We start from the raw sequence: 13,735 nt of genomic DNA, 5'->3' as shown, positions 1-13,735 counted from the left end.
ATAACCAAACTCACCAATTAAACACACAAGTTTTGAACATTTCTTAGTGTATTTATACCTTATAATTTCTTACATTTATTAGTAAAGTACATTTCCTTATTTATTTATTTATATTTAAAAAAAAATTATTAATAGTGGTTAAGTAAAATAAAATGACATCGAAATACCAGCAGGTGAGTATAAATGGTATGCTCGTTAAGTCTGAACTCAGACTTAGCCTGACAGTTAGCCTGCCCCGGACCAGGTTAATTTGCCAGCATGAGTTTCCGAGGGAACTGAGTTTGAACTTTTTTAAGTTTGATTTATGAAACCGAATCTACCAAAAATAAGCCTGACTAACCGAAATAAGCCTGGCTTATACTCTAATCTTGGTTTATGGAACAGCCCCCTGAATGAAGTGTTTTGGTAGTTTTAGTGCATTCTGAATGTGAAATGAACTGCTTTGACAAGCTGGAAGTTGGTTAGGAAAACTGTGTGAAGAGTTTTACAAAAGTGACCTAAGTATTGAGAAATGTGTCCTAGCGTCTGTAAAAAACTGTAGTACAAATCATTTTAGAAAACCTCTGGATTATATGTGTAGATTTTTAGCTGATTATATATCAAATGAATTGTTTTTCTTTTTCAACATGTATGATGTTTGCATGCCTGTAATTATTCAGTTCTTTGTTAGTCTTCAGTAAACTCTTCAGATTGATTTCAGTTTTGACTCTTGAGTGTTATTTGAATAAATGACATGTTCAACTAAACAGTGTGTGATGGGTAATTATGAAGAGATTCTTAATGATCATCAAGGATTCTGCAGTAATTGAGGTTAATTAAAGAGCTTGTGCATGCACTCTCACACTTAGTGATCAGTAAGTATCTGAAGTGACTTGATAATGCAAATATCTCTCAATAACTATAGTGTATATGTTTCTCAAAAGCTGAATCAGTGAGATTGAACTGAATCATGTGAATAAATCACACGGTATGTAAAATAATTGATTCATTGAGGAGACTAGCAAACAGAAAATCGTTGTATGATCTCTTAAAGTAAAGTTACCATGTCAAGATCAGGTTAATGAACACAAGGTGAAGTAAATTCCTGCTTAGAAAAGACAATTAAATTATTCTTCTGTCAAAATAAAACTATCTTGAGCCAATAAAGTGATCCAGGTGAATTCAGCGAGACATGGTGATGACTGACAGAATATTTGGAAATGTAACGAATTAAGTTGAAAGCAAAAGCTTAATTTCTCTTCATCATTCTAATAGGACTGTTATTACACAATTCTTTCAGTTAACAGTGTCACAAGATTCATCATTAAGATAACATCAGTAATGAATATAAGACAGAATTCATATTCATATAACAAATAGAGATAAGTAGAAGTCAATTCATCATGTGAGATCATCTGTTTGTTGATATGAGTCTGTCCTTGACTGTTTGACAGAGCCTGAGGAACTCACCTGGACTGCAGGTAGAGGGGGAACATCTGACCGTCTGAGTCCGCTGGACGTGAAGCCCGCTGTGGGACTGGACTGAACTGAAGGGTCACGTTATGAAGCATCTGATCTGGAGCTCAGCATGTGCTGCACGTTATCCTAATGAAGTTACTGAGCCTCTGCAGTCAGAGAAAGAGCGCATCTAAACGCTTCTCCAGACCAGAAACAAAACCCACATTCATGACAGCCTCCGACTGAACCTCAAGCTCTGAGATCTTTCATCACGCTCACGTGGAGTCAGACCTGATCTCATCACTGTCCCGTCTCTAAATACCAAAGCACTTCTCTTACAGTTCACAAGAAGCATGTTCTGGAACTACTCTCACGGTGTTAGGCAGGAGACACAGAAAGACAAGGCAAGTTTAGTTATATAGCACATTTCATACACAATGGTAATCCAAAGTGCTTTACATAAAAGAAAGTAAAATACTCATGAAGAAAAAAAATAAAACAAGCAAATTAAAAACTTTGAAAATGACTAACAAATTGACTTATTTAAAATTAATTTAAAACAATTAGAAATAGAAAATGATTTTACATAAAATATAGTGCAATCAGTTTGGACATTGCACAGTGTTCATTCAATAAATGCACAGCTAAACAGTGAGTTTTGAGTCTAGATTTAAATGTGACTAGTGTTTTAGCTCATCTGATCTCTTCTGGAAGCTGATTCCAGCTGCGGGCAGCATAGTAACTAAAGGAGGACTCCCCTTGTTTTGTGTGAACCCTTGGTATTTCTAACTGACTCGATCCTAGTGATCTGAGTGCTCTGTTAGGTTTATATTCAGTGAACATATCTGAAATATATTCCGGTCCTAGGTCATTTAGTGACTTATATACGAGTAAAAGTACTTTAAAATCAATCCTAAGTGAAAGAACAATACTTTGTACAGAACTTGTAAAATGCTTTTAAAACACCACCCATCAGTCACAGATTTCTGTCTTAGACTTCTATCATGTGTCCATGAAGAGAGGAGTGTGTGGTCTGATGATCATCCAGATGTGTGTGATCCTCTGCTGTGTGAACCACAGAACACACACATCTGTCTCCAGCAGAAGTCTGACTTCATTCTGGCCTCATGAACACGATTCTTCTTTACTGTATCAAAACACAATAAAAGGAGAGTAGTAATTCACTTTATTAGTTAATATTTGACTTCATGTCCTGATCAATTTTGTCTGAGACACCATGTAATTAATGTTAACGAATAGAAAGTCTGATCGTGAATGTCCTTTACTGCACAATCCTCCAGATCTGGATGGAAGAGAAGACGGATTGCTGTGTAGTTTTGCACACATCTCTCAAACACAAACCAGGGAATGACTTTGCTGTTTCTGGAGGGAGAAAGTGAAAGTGAAGCGCTGCAGACAGTCTCGCTGTCTGTCTCTCTCTCTCACACACACACACACACACACACACACACACACACACGATGGCAGAAGCCAGTATTCCAGTGGCTCAGGATGAGTTCTCGTGTCCGGTGTGTCTGGATCTGCTGAAGGATCCGGTGACCGTTCCCTGTGGACACAGTTACTGTAAGAGCTGTATTACAGACTGCTGGGATCAGGAGGATCAGAAGAGAGTCTACAGCTGTCCTCAGTGCAGACACACCTTCAGTCCAAGACCTGCTTTATCTACCATGTCCTGCTGGCTGAAGTGGTGGAGAAACTGAAGAAGACCAGACTCTCTGCTGACTGTTCCTCTGGATCTGGAGATGTGCAGTGTGACGTCTGTACTGGGAAGAAACTCAAAGCCGTCAAGTCCTGTCTGATGTGTCTGAACTCTTACTGTCACAATCACCTCCAACAACACGAGAGCTTCTTCAGAGGAAAGAAACACAAACTGACCGAAGCCACTGGACGACTGCAGGAGATGATCTGCACTAAACATGAAGAACCGCTGAAGCTCTACTGCAGAACCGACCAGCGCTGCATCTGTTATCCGTGTGTGATGGAGGAACACAAGAACCATGAAACTGTGACGGCAGAAGAAGAGAGGACAGAGAAACAGGTGCGAGCTCAATCACATTACACATCAGAATATAACTGATGGAGCAGTGTTCAGTGCTGCCCTGGTGTTTGTAAAAAGGGTTTGTAATTAATTGCTCAAATAAATACTCAGAGAGCATGTGATTTAGATGAAATAGACTTCAGACACTAAAATAATTGTTTACATTTACCAAAGAATAATGTCTATATATTGCTAACAGTAGTTAATAATTTCCTCATACTATCTGCAATTTGTATGATGATTATGATGATGATGATTATTATTGTATTCATATTTATTTTTTATTTAACTCTAAACTCCAAATTTCGTGGAGATAAGTAATGTAAACAAATGTATTTCCCCTGTGTTCGCACATATATACATACATATTTATATGCATATATATTTTCCATTAGGTTTCTGTTTGTGTTTAAAGGGCTTTTTGTTTGCATTTCCTTGTTCTCCAGTTTTATTCCTGTTTTCTTTGTTCTAGTTTACAGTTTGTTGTTATAGTGACATATTATCATCACTTGTGTCTCTTACAGTAGTTTGATGTCTGATGTCTTTAAGCTGGTAAAGCTGTTCTATGTTTTTGGATCTTCTTTATTTTGTTTGTAAATAAAAGTAAACAGCTGCATTTCATTTTTTACTGGTTTGTATAGCATGGCTGCTGTGTTTATGAATTGTGACAGAGGATTCTGAAAGAGACACAAGTAAAGTATCAGCAGAGAATCCAGCAGAGAGAGAAAGATCTCCAGCAGCTGAGAGAGACTGTGGAGTCTCATAAGGTGAGTCTGGAGAAGAAGAGAAGTTTGTCTCCGTCTCAGTTCAGACTCACTGAAGCTGAATCACTGTGTGTCCTAACAGAGCTCTGCACAGACAGCAGTGGAGGACAGTGAGAGGATCTTTACTGAGCTCATCCGCTCCATTGAGAGAAGCCGCTCTGAGCTGATACGACTGATCAGAGATCAGGAAAAGACTGCAGTGAGTCGAGCTGAAGAACGACTGGAGCGACTGGAGCAGGAGATCAATGATCTGAGGAGGAGAGACGCTGAGCTGGAGCAGCTTTCACACACACAGGATCACATCCAGTTCCTGCAGGTAACACACATCCTCACACAGTGTGTCCGGAAAACATTCATTCCTTTTTATGTGCCTGTTTGTGTGTGTGTGTGTTTAAATAATTTTCAAAAAACTTTTGTTGTCCCTGAATATTTTGTTATTTAAATATCTGAACATGCAATATACCAAAAGAAAGAACAGAGACTCTTCTAAAAAAAATATATATATATATATATATATATATATATATATATATATATATATATATATATATATATATATATATATATATATATACAGTACAGACCAAAAGTTTGGACACACCTTCTTATTCAAAGAGTTTTCTTTATTTTCATGACTATGAAAATTGTAGAGTCACACTGAAGGCATCAAGGGCTATTTGAGCAAGAAGGAGAGTGATGATGACCTGGCCTCCACAGACACCTGACCTGAACCCAATCCAGATGGTTTAGGGGTGAGCTGGACCGCAGACAGAAGGCAAAAGGGCCAACAAGAGCTAAGCATCTCTCGGGGAACTCCTTCAAGACTGTTGAAGACCATTTTAGGAGACTACCTCTTGAAGCTCATCTAGAGAATGCCAAGAGTGTGCAAAGCAGTAATCAAAGCAAAAGGTGGCTACTTTGAAGAACCTACAATATGACATATTTTCAGTTGTTTCACACGTTTTTGTTATGTATATAATTCCAGATATAATTCCACATGTGTTCATTCATAGTTTTGATGCCTTCAGTGTGAATCTACAATTTTCATAGTCATGAAAATAAAGAAAACTCTTTGAATGAGAAGATGTGTCCAAACTTTTGGTCTGTACTGTATATATATATATATATATATGTATTGCAGCTCAATGCAAGATTTTTTAATCAACACTTGATTGTAGGTACATTTCATAAGAGTCGATCGCTTCCATCAGCTGTGTATGGTTCTGAATTTACTGCAGTATTTAAATTATCATTAGATTCCTGGGCTCATTAGAGTGAATGATGGAACAAATCACACAAGATTTGAAATAGAAAAAAACAAGTTGTGTGACACTTCATCTACAGTGATATCATTGACTTGATTGCAAATAAATGCACAGACACTATTTAAACTGAACAGAGATGACATCACTGAATTCAATGATGAACTGCCTTTAACTATCATTCTGCATTATTGACACACTGTTTAACTAATGAATGTTGTTCAATTGCTTTTACACAATGTATTTTGTTTAAAGCACTATATAAATAAAGGTGACTTTACTTGATTTGAGTTGTGTGTTTTTCTCCTGCAGAGTTTCTCCATCTCTCCTGAATCCACAGAGCAGCTCATCACCATCTGCTCTCAGCTTTCTTTCAGTCATGTGGAGAAATCAGTCTCTAAGCTGAAAGAGAAACTAGAGGAATTCTGCAAAGAAGAGATTGAACAGATATCTGGCAGAGGTAATGAGTCATATTACACAGAAGGAACTATTAAATACAGTATGGAAGAAATCATGCTTCACATGAGAATCACATTAATTATATGTTTTTATGTTCACAGTGACATACAGTGAAATTATTCCCCTCAAAGCACTGAAGACCAGGCCAGAGGTCCTGCAGCGTAAGACACTATGAAACACACTAAAATTACTTCAGGATTTTCATTTTGAAAAACTCTTGTTTAATTTATCTTCATCAGATTGCAGGTTTCTGACTCTGGATCCAAACACAGCAAATAAACGCCTCCGTCTGTCTGAAGAAGACAGAGCAGCTACTTACACCGACACAGATCAGCCGTATCCTGATCATCCAGACAGATTTGATAGTTATTCTCAGGTGTTGTGTAGAGAGAGTGTGTGTGGACGCTGTTACTGGGAGCTGCAGTGGAGTGGAGATGAAGTGGAGATATCAGTGTCATATAAGAGCATCAGCAGGAAGGGACGAAGTAAAGAGTCTGAGTTTGGATGTAATGATCAGTCCTGGAGTTTGAGCTGCACTTCCTCCAGTTACTCATTCTGGCACAATAACATAAAGACAGATCTCCCTCTAGAGTCCATCAGCAGGAGAACAGGAGAGTATGATGATGATGATGATGTCAGTAGAACAGGAGTGTCCAATGATGATGATGATGATGATGATGATGATGTCAGGAGAGCAGAAGTGTATGATGATGATGATGATGATGATGCTGATGATGATGATGATGCTGATGATGATGATGATGTCAGGAGAATAGAAGTGTATGATGATGCTGATGATGATGATGATGTCAGGAGAGCAGAAGTGTATGATGATGATGATGATGATGTCAGGAGAGCAGAAGTGTATGATGATGATGATGGTGTCAGGAGAATAGAAGTGTATGATGATGATGCTGATGATGATGATGTCAGGAGAATAGGAGTGTTTGTGGATCACAGCGCAGGAACTCTGTCCTTCTACAGCGTCTCTGACACAATGAGCCTCATCCACACAGTCCAGACCACATTCACTCAGCCGCTCTATCCTGGGTTTAGTGTTTATTCTGAATCATCAGTGAAACTGTGTGATCCAACAGCAGAGATAGATACCTGAGTCTGCGACTTGCACTCGAGGCACAAAAAAACTTGACTTGGACCTCTGAAGATCTGACTCAAGACTTAACTTAGATTTGAAGACAGACTCGTGAAAACACAGTTCATTTGTGTCATGATCCCAGTCTTGTTTAAGGACTTTTAAGCTGAAGTGTTCACTTGACAGAAAGGTTTAAAGGTTTACAGTTTTACAGAAATGTACATATTTTACAAAAAATGTAAATGAATGACAGTCATAATAAACATAGTAGTATCTAGTATGCTCCTCAGGCTTGCACAATATCATCAACTCACTCATCAGAATCTTCGGTAACCAGTTGTTTGGACCGGCTCATTCGGTTCTTTGTGAGTTGGACGTGCTTCTTCAGCTGTGCGTCCTTCATCATCGACCCAGAACTAAAGTTCAGTTCACAGTGTGTTCCAAACAGGATATAACGCCCTCTGAAGGGCACTTAAGAACAGTCATGGCCACCATATTGAAGGGTCGTTCCAAACCGAAATGCTCAAAACTTGCCACTTCAAAGGGGCCTTTCGGAAAAAAGGATTTCAAAGAGTACAACTGATGGACTCTTTAGGCTCCCATGATCCTTTGTGCTATTCTCTCTGTGATGACAGCGCCTCCCTGTGGCCACGTGATGATGATGCAGAAGGGCACTTCAAGAAACAGTTTGGTCCCCTACACCCTTCAACCCTTTGAATCTCTCCCTCAGGAGGGCATAGGGATGATCTCTTCTGAATGGAACACAGCGTATGTTTGTGAGCTGATGACAAACTGAGCCCAAGAGATCCCATTGGCTCTAATTACTTTTAATAGTAACTCTCTTTAGCGCCTGATTACAATTCCTACAAAATCATGTTGTGATAAATGCTGTTTTAACTACATTGTAATGACCATTAATCTCTGTATTAGTTGACTTGTGTACTAGCATATAGCATACATATACCTGATTAGCCTGATAACTTCGTAAATACAGGAATTTGCACTTATCCTACTCTACATGTATGTACTATGTGTTAAATTAAGGTGCGAAATTTTAGAAATAAAACGAATTAATGATTTCCAATTATTCACTTAATAGGGTATTATTAGTTTTATTTATTAATTAGCAGGAAATCAAGTGTAAGAGATTGTTTCATTTTTCATTATGCACTAATTTGTTCTTTTATGCACTTTATAGTAAGCCATATGTTTTTACATTAATAGTCCGGTGCTGGATTGACCAGATCTTCCACCTTTACAGAAAATCATTAAATGAAAAATATATCAAAGAAGACCATGAACTATTCAGCACCTGGAAACCTACATCAGGTCAAAATGGGACCAAATTCACACACCAAATCTCCAGAAACTGATAACCTCAATGAACAGAAGAGGAGAAGCTACACAAACATGCTCCCATCACAACTATTCAGAGACCTGCAGCACATTTCACATGAGCTCTTTAGTGGATAAAACTGTATCATTTATCAGATTAAACATTTGTTATGTTCTATTATAAATAAAATATTGGCTCTTGTGATTTGATATTCCTTGTTTTCATTTTATTCAAATTTAAGGTCACAACATTTCCGGACTTCGGGTATATAATTTTAAAAAACATATATGCCTTAAGCAGCAATATTCTCATATCCAATTGCTGAATTCAGATTGAGACAAGACGGGATATTGCACAAAAAAAGACATTTACATACAGATTTCATTTTGTATTGCAACAGCCCTGGGACATGTGCTGTTCACAGCTGCTGACAGCTGACAGCTCCCCGGGCACTGGATCTATAGCTGCCCACTGCTCTGGGTGTGTGTTCACGGTGTGTATGTGTGTGTGTTCACTGCTCCGGGTGTGTTTTCAAGATGTGTTCACTTCTCACTGCTGTGTGACCTTGGATTGGTTAAATTCAGATCACCAATTCTAAGTATGGGCTACCATATTTGGCAAATATCACGACTTTCACTTTCAGTATTGAACCTTTTCACAATATTTTAATTTTCTGAGATACTGGGTTTGAAATTTTCCTTAGTTATCAGTTATAATCAAAATTAAAAGAAATAAACATTTTAAATATATCAGCCTGTGTGTAATGAATGAATATAATATACAAGTTTCACTTTTTGAATGGAATTAGTGAAATAAATCAACTTTTTGATGATATTCTAATTATATGACCAGCACTTGCATTATGTGATTGTATCGTAAATAGCAATATTTGTTAGTTCTGTTGTTGATTCAGGGTTAGCATCATCTGAGGTCCTCTGAGGGTTAGCATCATCTCTTCTCAGGTGTTCTGGATCCAGACTGGAGCTTGTGTGAATCCTAGTTACCACGGGATGAAGATCCAGCAGAAACAGAGAAACACATAGAGACATCATTAGCATAGCTGCTTTCCCAACAAAGTAAAATCAATCAGTTTAACCCAAGCTAAAGAATAAAAATGCACATTTGATCAGATGCAGCTGCAGTCACAATTTAAGAGATGCATTATTCGAATGCTTGGCGAAAGAGATGCGTTTTTAATCTAGATTTAAACAGAGAGAGTGTGTCTGAACCCCGAACATTATCAGGAAGGCTATTCCAGAGTTTGGGAGCCAAATGTAAAAAAAGGCTCTACCTCCTTTAGTGGACTTAGCTATCCTAGGAACGACCAAAAGTCCAGCGTTTTGTGACCTTAGGGTGCGTGATGGGTTGTAATGTGGAATAAGGCTAGTTAGGTACGCAGGAGCTAAACCATTTTGGGCCTTATAGGTAAGTAATGATAATTTGTAACTGATACAGAACTTAATAGGTAGCCAGTGCAGAGACTGTAAAATTGGGGTAATATGATCATATTTCCTTGACCTGGTAAGGACTCTACCTGCTGTATTTTGGACTACCTGTAGCTTGTTTATTGAAGAAGCAGGACAACCACATAGAAGTGCATTACAATAGTCCAGTCTAGAGGTCATGAATGCATGAACTAGCTTTTCTGCATCAGAAACAGGAGAAATAGAAGAAAATTATGGGTCATCAAATCTTTTACATTTTTAACACACTCTGTTAGCTTAGATAATTTAGAGGTTTCATCTGGTCTCGTTGAGATCTATAGCTGAGTATCATCAGCATAACAGTGGAAGCTAATCCTGTATTTTCTAATAATATTACCAAGGGGCAACATGTATATTGAAAATAGAACCTAGGACAGATCCTTGTGGCACTCCATATTTTTTTGGTGATCAATGAGATGACTCCCCATTCAAATAAACAAAATGGTAGCGATCGTACAGGTTTGAAATGGGTCTGTAATTTGCCAGTTAAATTCTGATAAGACAGAGATATTAATTATTGGACCAAAAAACAGTACACAGAATCTCTTGGATTACAATTTGAAACTAGACGGATGTACTGTTACTTCCTCTAAAGTCAAAAATCTGTGTGTTATATTAGACAGCAACTTGTCTTTTGAAAAGCATATTTCCCATGTTACAAAAACTGCATTCTTCCATCTTTGAAACATTGTCAAGCTACGAAACATGTTATCGGTTTCTGATGCAGAAAAGCTAGTTCATGCATTCATGACCTCTAGACTGGACTATTGTAATGCACAATAGTATTGTATTTTGACTTTAAAGAAAAAGTGGTTAGAGAGTAGCACTCGCAATCGAAGGGTTGTGAGTTCTAGTCTCGGGCCGGCAGGAATTGTGTGTGGGGGGAGTGCATGTACAGCTCTCTCTCCACCTTCAATACCCCGACTTAGGTGCCCTTGAGCATGGCATCGAACCCCCAACTTCTCCCGGGCGCCGCAGCATAAATGATGAACACTGCTCCGGGTGTGTGTTCACAGTGTGTGTGTGTGTTCACTGCTCTGTGTGTGTGCACTTCGGATGGGTTAAAAGCAGAGCACGAATTCCTAGTATGGGTCACCATACTTAGCTGTATGTCACGTCACTCACTATATTACACACATATTATTGTCACGGATGAGACAGGAGGCAAACAAGGTGGTAAGTCTAATAGCTTTATTAACAGAATGCTCCGAACCAGATGGAGAATATGAGAGCGAACAGGATGATATGAACCAATGTCGACTTAACTGAAGAGTCCCTGATCACAGGAAGTGTGTGAGGGATCACAGAATGGGGACTGAAGACAGAGGAAGACTGGCCGATCTTTGGGAGATGACTGATGAGTCGCGGATTCTCAGGTGAGTGTAGAAATAGAGTCTGTATGCCATGAAATGACAAGACCAGACGAAGACTGAGGGATGAGAATGGGTCTATAAAGGTGAGCAGTGATGAAGGATAGCAGATGACGGTGATGAGGATGAAGAGATGCAGCTGATGATAATTAATATTCAGGGGATAACGGGCGAGTGGGAGGAGGGAGTGATGATGAGGATGGTGTTGATGGTGGAATCCTGACAATTATCATTGAACTGGTCAGTCTGTGTTTTTTTTTTGTTTGTTTTGTTTTGTTGCATTGTATTTATCAGTGGGACAATACTCATACAATACTATAACCTACAAATAATTTAAAGTGGCCACTTGCAAGCCGCAGCAGCAAGAATTATGTGTCCAGCAACATCTGATTTAAATATTATGCTAAATAACAGTGAGTGGTGATTTCAGACATCACTCTTATAAGACTTTTCTGTCTGAAAGGCTATTGGCTCGAGGTTGAGTAATTCTTTGACAGTATAAAACAGTTCACAGGTACCCAGTTCAATGAGCTGCGCATGCTTTTAATAATGCTGTTAACTGTGTTTTAAAGGTCAACTTTGCTTTAGATGTTTCACCTAATTCATACATAAATATAGTGTGACACGTGTCCCGAGCTCTCATCAGCGTCGCCCTGCGGATCATCAAGAGCTGCCTATTTAAGCACAGCAAATGAACACAGAGGTGAGAGATGTCTCCACGAGAGTCTGCAATCCTAACTCTGTCTTGCTTTCAGAGAGCAGTGTGTGTCCGCCAGCCCCACCGCACACGGGAGAGCACAACGGACCCACACCGTCACAGCACACAGATCACAGAGGAAGCCAAACACCCCGCACCGGACCACCTCACCTCACCGCCTTCTGCCACACTATTTATTAATAAAATCCACCCTTCGGGGGGACTCACCTGTCCTTACTCGTCGTGTCGAAGAAGACACAGACGACCCCTTCCCACGCGGTGTTTCCCCAGCTGGACTGGTTTGATTGTTTATTTTGGTTTTTCTTTTGCCACACGCCCTGTTGGCTCACGTGTCTTCTCTGGTTTCCCCAGGTGGCGCTCCTCCCCCGGCGATGGAAGAACTCTTGAAGCACCTCACCAAGGTGATCATCCGCCAGCAACAAATTATGGAGCACATGGCCTCTCGGCAAGGGGAAACCGAATGGGAGCTTGCCACGCTCCGTATGGCTGCCGGCGCACGTACTCCGCTGCCTGACCCCCGTGTACAGGCCACGCAGCTGCTGCCGAGGATGACATCCCACAATGATGTTAGCATGTACCTCCAGATGTTTGAGACCGTGGCCACCCGGGAGGCGTGGCCCAAGGCAGAGTGGGCCCGGATCATCGCCCCGCTGCTGATGGGAGAGGCCCAACAGGCTTATTTCACGCTTCCCCCAGAAGCTGAAAAAGGAAATCCTGGGCCGGATGGGGCTCTAACCGATCAACGCCGCTCAGCTCTTCAATGAGTGGGCCTTCGATCCACGACAGCCGGCCCGAGCTCAGGCGTCCAATCTCTCCCGTCTCGAGCAGCACTGGTTACTGGCCGGGGGTACACACCAGGTAGCGGAGCGTGTCATCGTGGATCACCTCCTGCGGGGCCTTCCCCGCCTGCTACGTCAGGCAGCCGGCATCCGGAACCCAGCGAACGTGAACGAGCTGGTGGAGACCATCGAGCTGGCGGAGGCCTCCCAACACCGGGAGGTTGGGGAGAGAGTGCCGCCGTTTGCCCGAAGGGTGGTCTAGGATCGGCCCATGCTGGCTGGCCCCCAGCGACCGGTGAGCAGGCCTGCTACGCCACCCGCTACCCTGAGGCCATCCCCCTCCGAAAGGCCACGACCAAAGCCATCGCCCAGGAACTCTTCCTGTTGTGTAGTCGGGTCGGCATCCCGTCCCAGATACTGAACGACCAGGGCACCCCGTTCATGTCCCGGATGATGGCGGACCTCTGCAAACTCCTGAAGGTCCAGCAGCTCCGTACCACGGTGTACCACCCCCAGACCGATGGGCTCGTCGAGCGGTTCAATCAGACCCTGAAACAGACGCTGCGCTGAGTGACGGCCGAAGATAAAAGGGACTGGGACAAGATGCTGCCATACGTCCTCTTCGGGGTTCGGGAGGTCCCTCAGGCCTCCACCGGCTTCACACCGTTTGAGTTGCTCTTCGGCCGAGGAACACCCGGTGATCTACATAAGCCGAAAGCTGACCCCCACGAAACAACGGTACGCTACGGTGGAGAGGTAGGCGCTGGCCGTCAAGTGGGCAGACCTGGAGCTCAGGTATTACCTCCTCGGCCGCCCCTTCACTCTCATTACAGATCACGCCCCCTTGCAGTGGATGGCCTGGGCCAAAGAGACGAACGCGAGAGTGACGCGGTGGTTCCTGGCGCTCCAGGACTTCAACGTCACGTGCAACACCGAGCAGGGACGGCCAACGCCGATGGACCCTCTCGGATTTG

The 13,735-nt window shown here is 41.3% G+C and overlaps 1 protein-coding gene and 1 long non-coding RNA gene across 2 annotated transcripts; both read left to right on the top strand.

Moving 5' to 3' along the window:
* Positions 1-2,918: 2,918 nt before the first annotated feature.
* LOC128013108 (tripartite motif-containing protein 29-like) lies at positions 2,919-5,538 on the top strand. The gene is made up of 5 exons (XM_052595820.1): positions 2,919-2,959; positions 3,028-3,496; positions 4,168-4,263; positions 4,343-4,596; positions 5,517-5,538. Exons 1-5 carry the CDS (start codon positions 2,919-2,921, stop codon positions 5,536-5,538), a joined length of 882 nt encoding a protein of 293 aa, XP_052451780.1.
* Positions 5,539-5,834: 296 nt separating this feature from the next.
* Positions 5,835-6,610, top strand: LOC128013626 (uncharacterized). The gene is made up of 3 exons (XR_008183357.1): positions 5,835-5,982; positions 6,083-6,142; positions 6,221-6,610. It is a non-coding gene; the product is annotated as an uncharacterized LOC128013626 (long non-coding RNA).
* The last annotated feature ends 7,125 nt before the right edge of the window (positions 6,611-13,735 follow it).

Source organism: Carassius gibelio, chromosome B24, assembly GCF_023724105.1.
Source record: "Carassius gibelio isolate Cgi1373 ecotype wild population from Czech Republic chromosome B24, carGib1.2-hapl.c, whole genome shotgun sequence".
Lineage (NCBI taxonomy): Eukaryota > Metazoa > Chordata > Actinopteri > Cypriniformes > Cyprinidae > Carassius > Carassius gibelio.
This window is presented reverse-complemented; position numbering and strand designations above follow the sequence as displayed.

Bases quoted from the DNA above. Each gene is read 5' to 3' on its own strand.
- LOC128013108 (XM_052595820.1), top strand. From the start codon at position 2,919: ATGGCAGAAGCCAGTATTCCAGTGGCTCAGGATGAGTTCTC. The intron at 2,960-3,027 runs GTGTCCGGTGTG...GTTACTGTAAGA, and splicing joins GTGGCTCAGGATGAGTTCTC to GCTGTATTACAGACTGCTGG. The intron at 4,597-5,516 runs GTGTGTCCGGAA...AATTATCATTAG, and splicing joins GTAACACACATCCTCACACA to ATTCCTGGGCTCATTAGAGT.